Source organism: Callorhinus ursinus, unplaced genomic scaffold, assembly GCF_003265705.2.
Source record: "Callorhinus ursinus isolate GAN/ISIS: 27379988/994484 unplaced genomic scaffold, GSC_fseal_2.0 scaffold42, whole genome shotgun sequence".
Lineage (NCBI taxonomy): Eukaryota > Metazoa > Chordata > Mammalia > Carnivora > Otariidae > Callorhinus > Callorhinus ursinus.
Genome location: NW_027397104.1, coordinates 4,580,688 through 4,601,659, shown reverse-complemented (window position 1 = coordinate 4,601,659; position 20,972 = coordinate 4,580,688). Strand labels below are relative to the sequence as shown.

The 20,972-nt window shown below is 38.6% G+C and overlaps 1 protein-coding gene across 1 annotated transcript; it reads right to left on the bottom strand.

Annotated features, from left to right (window-relative positions):
- Nucleotides 1-8,436: 8,436 nt before the first annotated feature.
- Nucleotides 8,437-9,041, bottom strand: LOC112809602 (large ribosomal subunit protein uL11-like). The gene has a single exon (XM_073881316.1). The coding sequence runs from the start codon at nucleotides 8,977-8,979 to the stop codon at nucleotides 8,482-8,484; it is 498 nt and encodes a 165-aa protein (XP_073737417.1). The 5' UTR covers nucleotides 8,980-9,041; the 3' UTR covers nucleotides 8,437-8,481.
- Nucleotides 9,042-20,972: the final 11,931 nt, after the last annotated feature.

Sequence of the window (20,972 nt, the reverse complement as noted above, 5' to 3'; positions counted from 1 at the left end):
TCTGTTAACTTATTTGTCCTCATAGCAACTGTCTCAGAATAATAAAATAGTTACTTTTTTCCATCCCTCATATGTTTATTGAGAATCTACTTTGTGTCAGGACATAAGGAATCAAAAAACGTGGACAAGGTCTGAGCTTTCATAGACACATCATGCTAACAGATATAATCAGGCAACATCACGTAAACAGTGATATATAAGGTAATTTCAGATAATAATAATTGTTAAGAAGCCAATAAGGTTAGAGCTGAGTCAGGTTTATCATTTAAAAAAAGACCTTCTGTGAAAAGGTACTATTTAAGATGAGGACTTGAATGGAGAGAGGAAGTCAGGGAGAATATCTGGGTGGACAGGGGTAGGGGGATGGTAAATGCTCTAAGTAGTAAAGTATTAGGTAGTTTTCAATAGACAAAAATCACTGAACATTAAATATCTGTAGTTTTTTTTGAATATCAATTATACCTTAATAAAGCTGTGTGGGTTGTTTTGTTTTGTTTTTATTTTAAAGTCAACTGAAGGGTAGTGAGGACAGGAAGGATGGAAAGAGAGTGGGTCAGGGAACTAGCTAGGACCAGAATCCTTCTGCAGTGTGCAGGTTCATAATCAGTAAGAGACCTATCCCAAGGTCACTTGAGGGCCAGGACTAGAGTCTAGGTTTTCTTGCTCCAAATACATCGCTCTTATCCTTGATAAGATGCCTTCCTTGATAAATCATACTGCTGGATAGAACCCAGGAAAAACACCTTGTTCACTTTAGAATATCTTTGTCAAAAAACATTTATATCTTGTCATAAAGTAATACTCTTATTATCTTCCTCAATTATTATTGAGTAATTCTAATGTAGCACATACTCACCTAAACATTATGTGTGTTAAGGTTACTTATCCTACCAATAACACTGTGAAGATAGTAATTAAGTTCTTTTTTTAAATGATGAAACTTAGATACAAAGTATTTATAACCTCACCTAAAGTAACACATCTAATAAATGGTAGGCTTAACATTGGAACTTAGTTCCTGTAGTGGACATTTTGACAGAAGACACCTTAAATGCTTACGGGAAAATAAAAACACATATTCATTTCACCAGACAGTGCCCAGGTACCTTATTCGAACATCCTTCTTAAGCATTTGAGAGCTCGTAGGGGTAGAATTTTACGATTGTTATGAAGTTTGTCTTAGAAACCTCAAAGTGTAGCCAACATATGATCAATACAAAGGTTGCCAGACAGTGATCTTACTACCAATAGGCTTACGTTTACCTCAGTTGATATTACAAATGGTGGGACAGGGACCTTATTTTTCAAGCATGAAAAAATATGTCAAAAAATGGTTCAGATTCCTGAGGTTATGTGGATCAGGTTGTTTGAAGGGTAGGAGAGTGGGGTAAGTGTGGACACAGTAGTGGTGAGGTTTATCTTGTGGTGAGGTTTCTTTTGCAGTGAGTAACTGAAATTAATTTCGATCAACCAGTAATCAGGATATTTATCAATTTTTCTACAGTCTTTTTCATAATTAGATGCATATTTATAAGACAAACACAAGAGCATTCTACAGCTTTCACATAATGAAACCAATATATACAACATTTTACAATATAATGATTAACGTTATGGACCCAGGAGTCAGACTGCATGGGTTCAAATTCTAGTCAGAGAACTAGAGAGGTAATAGCTGAAAAACTGGGCAAATTACCAACCTCCAAGTGCTTTGGTTTCCTCATCTTAATTGAAAATAATAATATATGTACTTTATGACAGTATTCATGAGAATAGTATTTCGCATGTAAGCATACTGAACAGTACCTGACACAGAGCCATGATTGACTCCAGAAATAGTAGGTGTTATTATAATTGTTATCATTGTTATTGTGTTTTATATATTTTATCAACATAATATTGTATTTTCTAGTAACCATAAGGCTGCTCAAACTAACTGCCGAGCACTAGAGTGGATGTTATGGGAAGTGTGGAATTTTCAGATGAGTCCAGTGCCTTTTTCTTCCACATAAACAGTACTTCTCGTCTCTCAAATCCTGTTCTCCTTGCAGTGCTTATTCAAAACTAGCAGAAGAAATAGCAATTACAGAGAGCAGCTGAACATTGGATTATTAACTATGACTCCTAATGTTTTTCCATTGTCCACAAAATAATGAAAACAATCCCCCCCAGCCACTATAGCTATTAAAATAGAGGCATGAGAATATTTGTGTTTAGTTTAACAAAATTTTATTGTGTACTGACTATGTGCCAGACATGCTTTGGCTTTGGATCACAGAAATAAATGATACGGAGTCCTTCAGCTTTATAAAACTCCAATTTTCCCCCCTTTCCTGGTAATTTCATTCTTCTGTTTCTCTCTTTTAGTCTATCTGGAAATTAACAAAAAGTAAAATGAAATCATAAATCAACCCCGTCAGGTGTGAGTTTAATAGCCACTGGAACAACAGAAAAGTTAAAAAAAAAAGATTAAAAGTTGCTTGCCTGAAAGACAAGTTCCTGGTTTCTCTTTAGAACTTTGCGGCAACAACAGGATCCAATTATGATTTCCCCTAATCTTATTAAAGGCAAAGTAGGGACCATATTTTGTTTGACTCTGTATCACTTTTAATCCTTCAGATAATTAAATAAGTTCTCATTTCTGTGCACTGAGGACACTGCAGTCTAGGTTCTAGTGACTCTCCTAAGGTCACTGGTTGCAGGGGCAGTGCCAGAGTCAGAAACTCTGTCCTTCGGATTCTATCCCTTGCCTTTCTCCCGATATCCGTCTACGTTCTTAGATATCTACCCACGTCTTTCCTGGTCTCTTCTTCCTCATGCAGCACTTCGTTCAGGGAGTTTATAAAGACTGAGATTAAATTCATGAAGCTCTGAGATTACTTAACATCATCAACTTCTAGAGGGTGGTGAACACGACTTAGCCAGGTTTACACTGCCAGGCCGAGCATATTAGTCAGATAAATGAATGCTCAACACACACCTCCTGAATGAGGCAACTAGTGAGCCAATAAACAGGAAGGAGGAGCTGAGACTATGAGGAATTTACTCCTTGATGACAAAGAGCTCATCATCAAGTATTTTAAAGCACTCTGTTAGATATTTTATAAGGTCTAAACAACATATAGTCTGTTGCTCACTGGATTTGTGGTACTTTTATAGAAGAAATGTTATCACGAGCTGAATTTTGATATTATAACGCAGAGAGAGAAGAAAGTAGAATTGTGTGATTGACTCAAATATTTGTGATAAATTGAACTTGGCTGCAAACACATATTAAATCTCAGTATTACAAAATATCTTCCCCTTAAGCCAAAAAGCACTAAGGACTGAATTTGCCCAAGACAAATAAGGGCATGGAGATTAAATGGGAAAATATGGTGACGATTATCTTGATATGAAAATTCATCTAATGATGACAATTTTTTTCCTTTTATATTCCATTGGTTTTCAGCTAGTAGTAAAATACATCTTGAAAAAAAATATTTATCAGCATGATTTGACCCTTGCAAAAGAAATGAACTGCTCCACAACACTCAGTTTATAGACTAGGCCTAGGCCATTTCTGAACTATTTGAATTAAATAGACAGAAAGCACAGACTGATGGCTCTCCATGGCTGTCCCAGGACCACAGAGAGCTCATAATCCATAAAAGCAACCAGATAAATGTAAATATAGCTCTTTATGAGAACACTGGACAAATTCACACCCTCATTTAATAAAAAGTCGCCAAGTGAGATGATATTCCCAGGAATGGTGCAAATGATCCGCTGTGGGGATGAAAAAAACAAAGGCCTGGGTGTTATATGCAAACAATGAATCATGGAACACTACATCAAAAACTAATGATGTAATGTATGGTGATTAACATAACATAATAAAATAAAAAAATAATAAAAAAAGAACAAAGGCCCAGGACAGATATTTTCTATATAAAAACAGAAAGCACCACATTTGTAGGAGCTGTTGGACTGATGCACTTCTGTCAGATAAATACGCACCCCTGTTTTTAGCAAGGCACTGAAAGTTTCCATTCAAGAACATCAATCAAGTACACTGCTTAAAACTCAGGTACTCTAAACACACAGTTATTTATTTGTTAACATGGAAAAAGTTCTATTCATCTGAGCTTTTGTGCAGATGACATAGGTATAACATGGCACTGCTATTTTTCATTTAATCTTTTGTGAACTTGGCTGGGGAAAGGAAATATGCTCACAATCACAGGCAGAAGAAGGCAAGGAATTTTAGAAGCAGAATGTAACTGTACCTCTTTTGGTTACAAACAATAAACTGAAGTTCTGGAATATAGATGCAATGGCCTATGTCATAAACAGACAGGGTAACAGTGTTGTCTCAACTAAAACTTTGGTTGAAACATCTATAGTTTTCGTTTTTGTTTTTCAGTACTTCAACCAACTATTTTGTGATGTGGACCTTTTAACAAAGATTGAAAACTGGTTATGGGCTTAGTCCCCACTTGGGTCAGAATATTGTTTTTGTTCTGACAGGTCTGCATGTGAGGCTCACCTCTCAGGCTAGGTAAGAAAGGTCAGGAGCTGTCTGCTGGTTATTCCAATCTGTTCCAAGGCAGTTGACTGTAGCCTGAAACCCCAACTGTTTTGCAAATAAGGAGAGTTTGTAACAGGGATAGTGGCCCAGAGTGGTTATATGGATTCCTACAAAATCTTCAGTGTTGCTAGAAAAACACTGTGAAATGATTCTATATGAAGAATGGAGTATTTTTATTTACCCAGTGTTAAGCTCTTTGAAATAAAAGCCTCCGTGGAGCTTATCTAAAACCATTATGAGTTTTCATAGACTGATTTAAGAACTTCTGTTTCCCAGAAAATAAACACAATATGGACAAATACAGCAACAAAAAAATCACAACTCTATCCTAAATCAAGCAAATACATCATACCGTTTCTCTGACTTACTAAAAACAAGAGGACCTCACAGGAGTCTGGATTTGGAAAGATTTTCTTTGTAGTCTGACAAGAAGTATTTTCCTACTGATAATCAGGTTTAAGGGAAAAGTGAGGCTGGAGAGCTGAGCTCAAGATTAAATGGAGGGCGCCTGGGTGGCTCAGTCGTTAAGCGTCTGCCTTCGGCTCAGGTCATGATCCCAGGGTCCTGGGATCGAGTCCCACATCAGGCTTCCTGCTTCTCCCTCTCCCACTCCCCCTGCTTGTGTTCCTGCTCTCGCTCTCTCTCTCTCTGTCAAATAAATAAATAAAATCTTAAAAAAAAAAAAAGATTAAATGGATCAGGATCAGATAAAAATTTCAAGATGATTTTTTCTTTCTGTTTCATTTGATCTTTCCTCTGAAAATATCTGACTTAAGAACAAAAATATTGCAAATGTACTATTTTTAAAGAATTGGATAGACAAGTGATAATCACAGGGTTTGTAACATCTGTTCACTTCCAAACACACACAAACACACATGCGCACAGGAAAATAATGCTCTTACTCCAAATGTTACTGGTTTTTTTTCATAAAATACATGATCAGGGTTATGATTTTTTTCCCCTTTTATAAAATAAGACTCCTGGGAATGTTTTTTTATATTTATATCTTGCTCAAACATTTCAAAAAATTAGCATTATTCCTACCTTTTGAAGAAATAGTCAAGAATATAGTTTTAGAAGATAATTTAAAACTTTGATTATGCTGTCATTAAAACTTAAAATACCTGAAAAGGTAATGACCCTATACTTGAAAAACAGATTAAATCAATAAACAAAAATGATTTTAAACAATCTCAGAGGAAACATGAGAAATTTGAACTTTTATAAAGGTAGTTTATTCTACTTTTCTCCATAACATAAAAGCATTTCTCCAATTAACAAAAGACAAAACAAGGACCTGGGACAGAGACTCCAGACAAGCTTCTCAAGTGAATATGTTGATGAATGAAAGACTATGGTTCACATGTCAATTTAAGGCTTATCAGATCATATACAAATCAGTCAGCAAATAAGGCATAGCAAGTCAAAGAACTTTATTAAGTGTTTAAAAATACGCCTTGAAATTAGGGAGAAGATATTTTAAAACTCATTTCTCAGACATATTTACCATATTTTGTAACAATTTAAAACATATGTTTAAAATGAAAAGGGGAAAAAAATAAAATGGAAAGGGAGCAATCCGGTTTTTTGTTTATTTAGCATCTTTGTGGAAATGGAAATCGCCTTTGCAAAATTGGGTTCGTGTTATAGAAAAAACATCCATTGTATGGTCTGTCCTGATGAGCTATCTCAGTTGAGGTAATATTTAGAGGTAGAAAATATGTGCATATTTAGAGGTAGAAAAACAAATGACAAATCGGAGTAGTAGTCTCTTTTCTCTTTGGGCTGCCAGCACAGTCATCAGCCTAAGGCAAGCTCCCACTTGTGGAGGAAACCAAATGAGCTTCATTTTCTTGGCACTTCTTACCTCGAGGCTGATGTTGCAAACCACAATGTGACACGGGCATGAGATTGTGTAGTTACAAAAGTTGGAAGGGAAACCCTCTATGTTTACACACCCCAGTTAAAAAGAAAGTTCTGCTTTGGTATGTGAGAAAAAAGGCAGGTCTATTAAGAAAGAAGGAAATCTGTTACTTGGATTTCTCTGGCATTATTATCTCCTGTGCCTCTGTGACACATTCCCCTCACAGAGACTTCATTAGGGACACTCCATGGGATCAAATAGGAACAAATGAAGATAGAATCAAATACAAGCATCTCCTGCTTAATTGTAGTTAACTACTAATAAACATGTTTCTAGTAACTTGGAGCTTATTTCCATTGTGTTAAAGAAAAATTATATTGTATTATATTACTTTCCCAAACCTCTATTTTCCTAAAATGTAACCAAAACAAAGTAATGGAACCAAATTATCATTAACAGGTAAAATGATTAAAACATCACTTCCTGATCACCAAACAAGACGGTTAAAAAACAGGGATTTGGGGGGCGCCTGGGTGGCTCAGTTGTTAAGCGTCTGCCTTCAGCTGGGGTCATGATCTCAGGGTCCTGGGATCCAGCCCCACATCGGGCTCCCTGCTCCGCGGGAAGCCTGCTTCTCCCTCTCCCACTCCCCCTGCTTGTGATCCCCCTCTCGCTGTGTCTCTCTCTGTCAAATGAATAAATAAAATCTAAAAAAAAAAAAAACAGGGATTTTTGTTTTGTTTTCAGTTATGTGGTAACAAGCAGAACTTTTGTGTTCTGCATTTATAATTCAACATGGCAGAAAAATACTCAGTAACAAGTATATCTGATAGAAAAAAATGCAGAAAATTTTACAATAAAATATGAAGCAATCTATGTATCTAATTCCTTAGCTTCAAGAAAGTTTGAAATCAGGGCTAAAGCAAATTCTTTTTTCATTCGTTCATGTTGTTGCATGTTGGTTCTTTTTTGTTTGTTCTTTTCAATTCCTGAATAGAATGTCACTCTATGATTGTAACAGTTAGCTTATTCATTTTCTAATTGATAGATACATGGAAGTTTCCAGTTTGGGGCTATAATGTAGTGAGCATAACAAATATTTTATACACATGGTTTATGCTTCAAATCTTTTAAGTACCAAGAATAAAATTGTTGAATCACAAGGCAAGTGTGTGTTTAACTTAATAAGATATTGCAGAAGTTTTCCATAGATGTTGTACCTTCGCATGTTCCCCCAGCAACATGTAAGGGAAACAGTTGTTCCCTCTCCTCTCCAACATTTGATTCGTTAAATCTTGTTAATATTAGCTATTTTAGTGAGTAGTGGGATTTTACTGTGGTTTAAGATGCACTTCTCTAACAACTAATAATGTTGAGAATCTCTGCATGTGTTCATTACGTATTTGTGTTTTCTTTTGTATGAAGTGCCCATGGAAGCTTTTGCCCATTTTTTACTGAGTTGTTCTTTTTTTTTTTATTGACTTGTAAGAGTTCTTTTTGTAATGTAAATATTATTCCTTTGATGAATACATGTACTGAGAATCTGATTATGCAGTCTATGATTTTCTTCGTGTTTTGATGAGTACAGTTCTTAATTTTGATGAAGAACAGTTTGATGTTTCTGCATTTAAGAAATCTGAACTCATTCACATTGCAATAATCTTCCCCTCTGTTTTCTTTTATGAACTTTCTAAATTTAGCTTTTACAGCAAGATCTGTAATCTACCTTGAGTTAATTTTTGGTATGGTGATTTTATGTATAACGTGAAGCTTAAGTCGTGGTTCAACTTTTTTCCATACAGATATTCAATTGGTCCAGAGCCATTTGTTTAAAAGATTTCTTTCCCCACTAAATTATATTGGTGCCTTCGTCAAAATTCATTTGTATATACGTAAGTCCATATTCTGGGTATTTTACACTCCATTCTTTGTTCATCTATCCTCAACCTCATTACTGTTTCTCTACCTCTTTTCTTCTTCTTTTTTTTTTTTAAAGGTCCACTGGTTGTCAAATGATCCTTTATTGAAACATTTTCCTTTGTAGTTAACTAGCCAGGCATTCCAGCGCACCACTGTTGATGTCATCTATGATGTCATGAGGGTGGCGGCCATCTACATTGCAGCCCACAGACTGGGCAGTCCCCAGGATCTCTTTAATGGTTCCGGAGAGTTCTCTCGCTAAAGATCGGTGTCGCATCTGTCGGGCAATATTGACAATCTCATCAAAAGTGATATTTCCACTGTGCTTACTGTTTTTCTGCTTCTTTCTCTCTCTTGGTGGTTCCTTGAGGGCTTTGATAATCAGGGCAGAGGCAGAAGGTACCACTTCAATCTGGGCCTGTCTGTTCTGAATGGTCAGTTTCACCGTAATCCTTAGACCCTTCCAATCACCGGTTGCCTTGGCAATGTCATCACCAACCTTTTTCGGAGACAGACCCAGCGGGCCTATCTTCGGGGCCAGGGCAGACGTGGCACCGACTTCGCCACCGGTGCACCTCAGGTACACGACTTTGATCTCGTTGGGGTCGAACTTAGGCGGCATGGTGGAGGTGGCTGGTGTCGGATGAACCCGGATTCGGGACGACTGAAGAAAGTTGCACCTTTGCCTCCCCAAGCCGAAAGCCAAAAGCTCTACCTCTTTTCTTCTGACCCAGCTCTCCTCTCATTCCTGTGCTCTACTTCTTGCAACCTACTCACAGCCTCTCTATCATCCTTAAACAATACTTGAAAGGTGTCCTTCACTTTGCCTTACATTATTCCTCAAAGGCATGGCTAGATCTCTCATAATGGGTATCACTCCATTGTCTTCTGGTTTGCATTGTTTGAGAAAAATTCAGTGGTTATTCTTTTTTAAAGATTTTATTTATTTATTGGAGAGAGAGAGAGAGTGCAGAGTGAGAGAGAGAGAGCATGAGCGAGAGGGGATGAGGGAGAGGGAGAAGCAGGCCCCCCACCGAGCAGGGTACCCATTGCCAGGCTCCATCCCAGGACCCTGAGATCAGGACCTGAGCCAAAGGCAAGTGCTTGACAGACTGAGCCCCACCCAGGAGCCCCTCAGTGGTTATTCTTATTGCTTTTTCCTTGTATAGAGTATTTAACCACTAATCCTGAGTAGTCTTAGAATCTACTCTTTTGTCGTTAGTACACTGTAATTTGAAAATGATGTACCTTGGTATGTATTTCTGAACATTTATTGTTCGTGATTTGTAGTGGTTAGATTTGTAGGTTAAAGTCTTCAACAAATTCAGTAGGTTTTAGTCAATATTTCTTCCAATGTATTTTTTGCCCCATTCTTTTCTAAGAAGAAATTACAAATTACACATACCTTAGACTGTTTGATACTTTTCTATATATCACTGATTCAATTCAGCTTTTTAGTCTTTTTTTTCTCTTTTGCCACATTTTTGGACAGTTATTTGGCCTGTCTTCACAGTAATTCTTTCTCTTATGGTAGTCATTCTCCAGTCAAATCTTCCAAAGTTGTAGATTTTGGTTATTTTATATTTTTCAATTTATGGAATTTAGAATAGAATTTATAGATCTATTGCTTCTTCTGTGGTTTCCATTGCCATGTTCATTCACTCATTTTTCTACATTTTCCTGCAATACTTTGAGCATATTAATAATAGCTATTGTAAAGTTGCCTGCTACATCTAATATCCAAGTCATCTCTGAGTTGGCTTCTGTTGCATAAGTTTTCCTTAGGTATAGGTTCCATAGTCTTGTGGCTCCACATAATTTGTATCTTTTCATTGGAATACTAGATATGGTGTTGATAAGAAGAGTGATGGCTGGATAATAACACTGCATATTTTTCCTGGAGAATAGAAGCTCTTTCTTGTCTCTCAGCTAAGGTGAAAAGTACTAGAAAGAATTGAATTGATCTGAGATTTCACTTTAGTTTAGGATGTTTGAGTACAGGGGTACAGTTCTAGATAAGCAAACTAAAACCTCCAGCTGCAGTAATCAGCCACTACTGCTGGGTCTGCACGGGGGTGATTCCACTTAAAAAGTGTTCGAGCTTAGGGACACCTGGGTGGCTCAGTCTGTTAAGTGATGGACTCTTGATTTCACCTCAGGTCATGATCTCAGGGTTGTGAGATTGAGGCCCAAGTAGGGCTCTGCACTGGGTGTGAAGACTGCTTAAGATTCTCTCTCTCCCTCTCCCTTAGCCCCTCCCCCACTGCACATGCACTCTAAATAAATAAATAAATAGGAACAGTTTGAGCCTGGAACCAGGAGCATACAGTTTTTGTGTTCAGAGGTTCTATGAATCATGAATACTTGAGACTGCAGGGGCTTCCTTTGCCTTTTAGTACCACCTTCACTTCTTTTTATTTTATATAATTAAGGAGCTATTGAGAAGATATTGATATTAAGGATGACAGAGATATCAAACAAGTTATTGTTACATTTGGGCCTTCCAGACATGAATAAACCACTTGTCCCTGCCTTTTTGTTTTAATTTTATTTTTAAATTTTAATTCCAATTAATATACAGTGTTATTTAATTTCAAGTCCAATTCAAGACTTCCATACATCACATAGCACACCTGTCTCTGCTTTTAGTTATAATTCAGCTAGCCCCTTTTTCCCCAAGACCTTCCTGGACCCAGTGTTTGCCCACCATGACTGACACTGTTTGCCCAGGGAGCTCACTGCTCAGCTCAGAAAGACTCCTTTCTTGGAAACTGGAGTTACAATACGAGGAGAGTTAAGGACAACACATCTGTGAACCTTAGGCAAAGAGGTGATCAGAGAAATAGTCCAAGTAATAGTAAGGAAACAGTTAATGATAGGGAAACAAGTAGTTGAGGAAGGAAATCTTTTCATATAGAAAATATAATATAGTCACATATTTCTGGTCATGACACAGTAGAGAAAGAAAACATGGTAATTCAAAAGACAGGAGAAATTTGAAAGAAAAAAAAAAGGAAGCCCTAGAGTATGAAAGAGGAGACAGGACTTACAGGACAGGTGAATGGATTGGGCTTCAGTGGGAGAGGAATCATGTCTTCCATTAGGAAAGTAGGGTAGGTGGTCATTACATATGTAGGTAAGTTTGTATCCCTGGATTCCATTTATTTTACCAGTCAAGTATTACATCAGCTAACAGCAGTGGAAGAAAGAATGTGTTTTTGTTTAAGAAGGTCTGAAAAAGCCAGACTGGAAAATAAAGCAAATATATTAAGGAAGAATGAGGTCAGTAGAAATAGTGGGTAATGATCTCCAAAAATCCTCTCCTCCATAAAAACGAGGGGAACACTGGCAAAAATTGTCAAAATCATCTTTTTATGAACTCTGAAAATTAAAAAAAAAAAAAGGCTCGCAACACCGGGAAGCAATTATTCAAGAAAAACAGCTGCATCTTGGTAAGAACAATGAGGTTTTTGGTGTTTAAATTACCATAATCTCATCCAAATCTCTCTGAACCATGGTAGCCTTGAAAACCAAGAGCCCCTCAATCATGATAAAATCAACCCTCTACCTACCTCTGAAGAGGGATTTAGAGTTCCTCCAAAACCCAGTTCCCAGATAATTTTCATTATTTGATGTGTTTGGCAGATCCCCAAAAAAATCCTGTTTGCAAGGTTTATCTTTATTTGACCTTACTCAGAACTCATCCAATTAATACTGACCTCACCTGCTCACTACAGACAGCGTTATCTCCGGGAGGGGGAGACCATACAAAACTATCAGTGGTAATCATTTAGCATTGCTGCTACCTAAGGTGATGACAACTGTGGGGATGAACAACAATCTGACTAAAAACATAAAGGAAAAACTGGGGAAAGAGATGTAACTGGATGTCTTTGAAAGCTAGAACATACCCCTGAAACTCCAGAAGACCATGCAAATATGTAGGTGTGTGTCCATGTCCAGGACTGGATAAGTGCCTGGAAAAGACCTACATGTTTACCTATGTCTGACCTAAGGGCTCTGTACAAACAAGAAATGAAGGTTAAGGTGGAGTTGTAAAATGTCATCCTAGCATTGAACACACACTCCACATACACCTAGAGCTCCTTGACAAAGTTTAGATCGTTTACTTGTTCCAAACATTTAAGGGAATCTCTATACAATTATTAGATAATCACCAAGATAATTGAGCAAAGATTTCAGTGGTCTCATATGACAAAGAATGAAGACTTTACAGAATTAGTTAAGGGAAATCACTATTTCATCCACATCCTCTAGCAAAATTAACAGATAAGCCAATGTTAATAGTTTGCTTAAGTATGTAATGCCATTTAATTTGCAGTTCTTCCTACTTTAATGCTAAAAACACATGGATACACATTATAAGACGTGGCAAAAGCACCTATGGGTGGAGTGAGAAGCCAGATGAGGTAGCTGTAGGAGGAAAATATGGATCAGATCATCAAAAGCCTTGGATGTAATGTGAAGATATTTGCATTTGAACTTCAGAAAGATCTGAGACTCTGGGATGGTAAATGAATAATTGAGTTGGTGAGTGTGCTAGATATCATCAATTTGCCCCCTAGCCCTCCACTCTTCCCCTTTAAGGTTGACCTGTATGAACTGTATCGATGGGCTCCCTTATCCTATGGCTTCTGGTTGGATTTTACCAAATGGTAGCACTGGTAGATCAGGGGGAGGCATGAAAGACGTGTTGTAGTATTTGTTCACATTCTATCTTTGGAAGGAGTGGGGGTAACAGTGGGCAGGCTGTCTCCTTCCATCAGATTCTCACTTGAAGGTCCTTGTATCCCTTTCCACATGCAACACTATTCTGGATTTGGGAACATTCCTCCTCTGCTTATTCCAGCCTATGGAAGGTGGTGGAAGCTGGTAGCTACTATCCCTTGTAGATATGGCTTTTTCTACGTTCCACTCACATCTTTGTAAATGGTCCTCTAAATTCTTCCCAAATTATCCAATTTAAGTCTGCATCTGTTTCCTGCCATAGATCTGGATAATAGGGAGAAATAAATTGATATATACGATTGCATAGTATCACAGTGGACAACAGACTGAAGTAAAGAAATGTGCACAGGAAGACATTACCTTATATCTGCTCAAGTAGTACACTTGATGATGATAAGCACATGTACCTTTGTATGAAGAAAAATCTGCTGCTCTTTCATGGCAGGTAAAACTCTATACCCATATGCTCTGCCTGGTGAGCTAAGCATGGGCTGGTTTTCCAGCCTCCAAACTTTAAGTTTCTAATATTTATGATTTTATGTATAGTGACACCATTAGCTAACAAAGAAAATACATGAAGAGGAAATTTTATGTGGTCAAATTTGTTGAGCTGAGTTCCAATGTACTAAATTTAATATACCACTTTAATGGCCACTAAAGGGAGAGAAAAATTAGGAAAGAATACCATCAGAAAGTCAAAAGAGGGGGCCATTTCCAAAATGAAATAGCCTCTTGATGTCTAAAGCTGCAGAGATTACATAAAATAAGGACTGCTGGGCACCCACGTATTTTAGCAACTTAGAGATCACTGGTAACCTCATCAAAATCATTCTCTCCTGATCAGAGGAATATCTTGTCTTCATTGGTTTGAAGAGTGAAAAGGGGTGATCTCATAAAAAGGGTAAATAATTTGTCTTTCAAAAACCTAAAAGAGATGAAAAAAAGTTTATCAGAATGATCATGGGAAAACCTGGAGGACAGGTTACTCTTTCATGAACAAGTAGACCTTCAAAGATCAGATGATTAGGTCCAATACCTTCATTTAAATGGGAAAGCAGAGTCCTCCCTACACCCCCCCCCAATAAAATTAGGGTAGTTTGTTTAAGATCCCACATCTAGGTCAGAAATTTTGATTCCCAAAGCAATGACCCATCAACATTATATTTTCAAACCATTGGAATTTTGTTTATGTGATTGTGCTACATTTAACTGTGTTTTTAATTAAGGTATTCATATTTAGCTTAGCTTGAATGTCAGTTTGAACTGAACAAAATGATGCATTGTAGACACATTTTCATATTCTGTATATGTTAAAATAAACATCTGAACTGCAAAATAGAGTGTCAGTAGAAATTATAGGAATTTCGCATGCTTTGAGAGCTAAAGTTTTATTTACAATTAGAAGTACATTGCCTCGGGGGGGCGGAGCAAGATGGCGGAGGAGTAGGAGACCTAGATTTCGTCTGGTCTCAGGAATTCAGCTGAATAGGGATCAAACCATTCTGAACACCTACGAACTCAACAGGAGACCGAAGAAGAGAGTAGCAACAACTCTCTGAACAGAAAAGTGACCACTTTCTGGAAGGTAGGACGTGCGGAGAAGTGAATCCGAGGCGATATTCGGGAGGATAGACGGCGGGGGAGGGGCCTCCGCCGGCCGCTTCTGGCAAGTGCTAGAGCCGCGGAGCACAAAATCGGACCTTTTAGAAGTTGGCTCCGTGGAGGGACGTCGCTGCAGTGGCTAAGCGGGGGGTGGAATCCTCCCGGGACAGTGTGGTCTCAGGACCCTCGGGGTCACAGAGAGACCGGGGGTGCCTGAGTGCGCCAGAGCTCCCAGGTATCGGAGCGGGGAAGCCGGCTGCAGAGACGGAGCAGAGTCGCGGGCTCTCAGCTCGGGGTTGCCATAGACTGTGACCCGCGGCCCAGTCGGGGCACCGCTCCTCCAGCAGGGACCCAGCAGGCGGCAGATCCGGGGAGACTCCCCTTCCTTCCCGGGGAGGAGCGGTGCGGGAACGCACTGCAGGGATCTGCTGGGTTTGGAGACTCTGCGCGGGGTCGGGTACCAGAGATAGCAACGCTCGGTCACAGGCCAGGTGAGCACGGGGCGCGGCCAGAGACCGGGGACACGGAAGTGACTGCTTTTCTCTGGGGGCACACTGAGGAGCGGGGCCCCGAGTTCTCGGCTCCTCCGGGTAGAGATTGGGAGGCCACCATTTCTGCCCTGGTCCTCCAAGGCTGTACGGAGAGCTTGCAGGGAACAAAAGCTCCTGAGAGCAAACCGGAGCAGCTTCCTTAGCCCGGACTGACAAGGGTGGGGCAATTCAGCCTCCAGCAAAGACATTTGGAAACCACAGCAACAGGCCCCTCCCCCAGAAGATCAGCACAAACAGCCAGCAAGCCAAGACCAAGTTGATCGATCAAGGAGAACGGGAGAACTCCAGCGCTAGGGGAATACTGCACATAGATTCATGTTTTTTTTTTTTTTTTTTTTTTTTTAACCATGATTCATTATCTCATCAAAGTTAATTTTTGTTGACTGTTTTTTTTTATTTTTCTTTTTCCCTTTTTTTAACCAACATCTTATCAATCCCTTTTTAAAAAAAAAAACATTTTTCATTTTTCATTTTTAGAGTCATATTTTATCCCTTCATATTAGTTACCCTTATTTTTGGCATATATATATAAGTTGTTCTCTCTTTAAAATTTTGAGGTACAGTTTCTTCTAACAGATCAAAATATACCCCAAATCATTAGTGTATGGCTTTGTTCTAGTCTCCTGCCTGATCACATTCTCTCCCTTTTTCCTTTTTTTTTTCTTTTCTTCAATCTTCCTTCTTTTTTCAAACAACTTATCTTACCAAGTCCTTTTATAAAACCTTTTATAATTTTCATCTTTACAGTCATCTTCCATCCCTTCATTGTATCAACCCTTATTTTGTACATATATGTCTTTCTTCCTTTAAAATTTTAGGAGGCAGTTTTTTCTAACAGACCAAAATACACCCAAAATCTAGTGTGTGGCACTGATCTATGCACTAGCCTGATCATATTTGATCATATTCTGCTATTTTTGTATTGTTTTGTTTTTGTTTTTATCTTTTTTTTTCTTTTTTCTCTTTCTTTTTTCTTTCTTTCCCTTTCTTTTCCCCTGGTTTCAGGTCTTTTCTGATTTGTATACAGTATATTTGCTGGGGACGTTGTAAACCTGTTAGCATTTCGTTCTCTCATTCATCTATTCTCCTCTGGACAAAATGACAAGACGAAAGAAATCACCTCAGCAAAAAGAACAAGAGGTACTACCATCAGCCAGGGACCTACTCAATACAGACATTAGTATGATGTCGGACCTAGAGTTCAGAATCATGACTTTAAAGATACTAGCTGGGCTTGAAAAAAGCGTGGAAGTTATTAGAGAAACCCTTTCTGGAGAAACAAAAGAACTAAAATCTAACCAAATCGAAATCAAAAAGGCTATTGATGAGGTGCAATCAAAAATGGGGGCACTAACTGCTAGGATAAATGAGGCAGAAGAGAGAATCAGCGATATAGAAGACCAAATGATGGAAAATAAAGAGGCTGAGAAAAAGAGAGAGAAACAACTACAGGATCACGAGGGCAGAATTCGAGAGATAAGTGATACGATAAGACGAAACAACATTAGAATAATTGGGATCCCAGAAGAAGAAGAAGAGAGAGAGAGGGGGGCAGAAGGTATATTGGAGCAAATTATAGCAGAAAACTTCCCTAATGTGAGGAAGGAAACAGGCATTAAAATCCAGGAGGCACAGAGAACCCCTCTCAAAATCAATAAAAATAGGTCAACACCCCGACATCTAATAGTAAAACTTACGAGTCTCAGAGACAAAGAGAAAATCCTGAAAGCAGCTCGGGAGAAGAGATATGTAACCTACAATGGTAGAAACATTAGATTGGCAACAGACCTATCCACAGAGACGTGGCAGGCCAGAAAGGACTGGCAAGATATCTTCAGAGCACTAAACGAGAAAAATATGCAGCCAAGAATACTATATCCAGCTAGGCTATCACTGAAAATAGAAGGAGAGATAAAAAGCTTCCAGAACAAACAAAAACTAAAGGAATTTGCAAACACGAAACCAGCCCTCCAAGAAATATTGAGAGGGGTCCTCTAAGCAAAGAGAGAACCTAAAAGCAGCAAAGAGCAGAAACGAACACAGACAACAGACAGTTAACAGTCACCTTACAGGTAATACAATGGCACTAAATTCATACCTTTCAATAGTTACCCTGAATGTAAATGGGCTCAATGCCCCAATCAAAAGACACAGGCTATCAGATTGGGTTAAAAAACAAGACCCATCAATATGCTGTCTGCAAGAGACTCATTTTAGACGCAAAGACACCCCCAGATTGAAAGTGAGGGGGTGGAAAACCATTTACCATGCTAATGGACACCAAAAGAAAGCTGGGGTGGCAATCCTTATATCAGACAAACTAGATTTTAAAACAAAGACTGTAATAAGAGATGAGGAAGGACACTATATCCTACTTAAAGGGTCTATCCAACAAGAAGATCTAACAATTGTAAATATCTATGCCCCGAACATGGGAGCAGCCAATTATATAAGGCAATTAATAACAAAAGCAAAGAAACACATTGACAACAATACAATAATAGTGGGGGACTTTAACACCCCCCTGACTGAAATGGACAGATCATCTAAGCAAAAGATCAACAAGGAAATAAAGACTTTAAATGACACACTGGACCAAATGGACTTCACAGACATATTCAGAACATTCCATCCCAAAGCAACGGAATACACCTTCTTCTCTAGTGCCCATGGAACATTCTCCAGAATTGATCACATCCTAGGTCACAAACCAGGTCTCAATCGGTACCAAAAGATTGGGATCATTCCCTGCATATTTTCAGACCACAATGCTTTGAAACTAGAACTCAACCACAAGAGGAAAGTTGGAAAGAACTCAAATACATGGAGGCTAAAGAGCATCCTACTAAAGAATGAATGGGTCAACCAAGAAATTAAAGACGAATTAAAAAAATTCATGGAAACCAATGAAAATGAAAACACAACTGTTCAAAATCTTTGGGATACAGCAAAGGCAGTCCTGAGAGGAAAGTATATAGCAATACAAGCCTTTCTCAAGAAACAAGAAAGGTCTCAAATACACAACCTAACCCTACACCTAAAGGAGCTAGAGAAAGAACAGCAAATAAAGTCTAAACCCAGCAGGAGAAGAGAAATCATAAAGATCAGAGCAGAAATCAATGAACTAGAAACCAAAAGAACAGTAGAACAGATCAACGAAACTAGGAGCTGGTTCTTTGAAAGAATTAACAAGATTGATAAACCCCTGGCCAGACTGATCAAAAAGAAAAGAGAAATGACCCAAATCAACAAAATCATGAATGAAAGAGGAGAGATCACAACCAACACCAAAGAAATACAAACAATTATAAGAACATATTATGAGCAACTCTATGCCAGCAAATTAGAGAACCTGGAAGAAATGGGTGCATTCCTAGAGATGTATCAACTACCAAAACTGAACCAGGAAGAAATAGAAAACCTGAACAGACCTATAACCACTAAGGAAATTGAAACAGTCATCAAAAATCTCCCAAGAAACAAAAGCCCAGGGCCAGATGGCTTCCCAGGGGAATTCTATCAGACATTTCAAGAAGAATTAATACCTATTCTCCTGAAACTGTTCCAAAAAATAGAAATGGAAGGGAAACTTCCAAACTCATTTTATGAGGCCAGCATTACCTTGATCCCAAAACCAGACAAAGACCCCATCAAAAAAGAGAATTACAGACCAATATCCTTGATGAACATGGATGCAAAAATTCTCACCAAAATACTAGCCAATAGGATCCAACAGTACATTAAAAGGATTATTCACCATGACCAAGTGGGATTTATTCCTGGGCTGCAAGGCTGGTTCAACATCCGCAAATCAATCAACGTGATACAATACATTAACAAAAGAAAGAACAAGAATCATATGATCCTCTCAATAGATGCAGAGAAAGCATTTGACAAAGTACAACATCCTTTCTTGATCAAAACTCTTCAGAGTATAGGGATAGAGGGTACATACCTCAATATCATAAAAGCCATCTATGAAAAACCTACAGCGAGTATCATTCTCAATGGGGAAAGGCTGAGAGCCTTTCCCCTAAGGTCAGGAACGCGGCAGGGATGTCCACTCTCACCACTGCTATTCAACATAGTATTAGAAGTCCTAGCCACAGCAATCAGACAACAAAAAGAAATCAAAGGCATCCAAATCGGCAAAGAGGAAGTCAAACTCTCACTCTTTGCAGATGATATGATACTGTACGTGGAAAACCCAAAAGACTCCACCCCAAAACTGCTAGAACTCATACAGGAATTCAGTAAAGTAGCAGGATATAAAATCAATGCACAGAAATCAGTGGCATTCCTATACACCAACAACAAGACAGAAGAGAGACAAATCAAGGAGTCTATCCCATTTACAATTGCACCCAAAACCATTAGATACCTAGGAATAAATCTAACCAAAGAGGCAAAGGATCTGTACTCAGAAAACTATAAAATACTCATGAAAGAAATTGAAGAAGACACAAAGAAATGGAAAAACGTTCCATGCTCATGGATTGGGAGAATCAACATTGTGAAGATGTCAATGCTACCTAGAGCAATCTACACATTCAATGCAATCCCCATCAAAATACCATCCACTTTTTTCAAAGAAATGGAACAAATAATCCTAAAATTTGTATGGAACCAGAAGAGACCCCGAATAGCCAGAGGAATACTGAAAAAGAAAAGCAAAGCTGGCGGCATCACAATTCCGGACTTCCAGCTCTATTACAAAGCTGTCATCATCAAGACAGTATGGTACTGGCACAAAAACAGACACATAGATCAATGGAACAGAATCGAGAGCCCAGAAATGGACCCTCAACTCTATGGTCAACTTATTTTTGACAAAGCAGGAAAGAATGTCCAATGGCAAAAAGACAGTCTCTTCAACAAATGGTGTTGGGAAAATTGGACAGCCACATGCAGAAGAATGAAACTGGACCATTTCCTTACACCACACACAAGAATAGACTCCAAATGGTTGAAAGACCTAAACGTGAGACAGGAGTCCATCCAAATCCTAAAGGAGAACACAGGTAGCAACCTTTTCGACCTTAGCCGCAGCAACTTCTTCCTAGAAACATCGCCAAAGGCACGGGAAGCCAGGGCAAAAATGAACTATTGGGATTTCATCAAGATAAAAAGCTTTTGCACAGCAAAAGAAACAGTCCACAAAACCAAAAGACAACCGACAGAATGGGAGAAAATATTTGCAAACGACATATCAGATAAAGGGCTAGTATCCAAAATCTATAAAGAACTTATCAAACTCAACACCCAAAGAACAAATAATCCAATCAAGAAATGGGCAGAAGACATGAACAGACATTTCTCCAAAGAAGACATCCAAATGGCCAACAGGCACATGAAAAAGTGCTCAACATCACTCGGCATCAGGGAAATCCAAATCAAAACCTCAATGAGATACCACCTCACACCCGTCAGAATGGCTAAAATTAACAAGTCAGGGAACGACAGATGTTGGCGGGGATGTGGAGAAAGGGGAACCCTCCTACACTGTTGGTGGGAATGCAAGCTGGTGCCACCCCTCTGGAAAACAGTATGGAGGTTCCTCAAACAGTTGAAATTAGAGCTACCGTTCGATCCAGCAATTGCACTACTGGGTATTTACCACAAAGATACAAATGTAGGGACCCGAAGGGGTACGTGTACCCCAATGTTTATAGCAGCAATGTCCACAATAGCCAAACTGTGGAAAGAGCCAAGA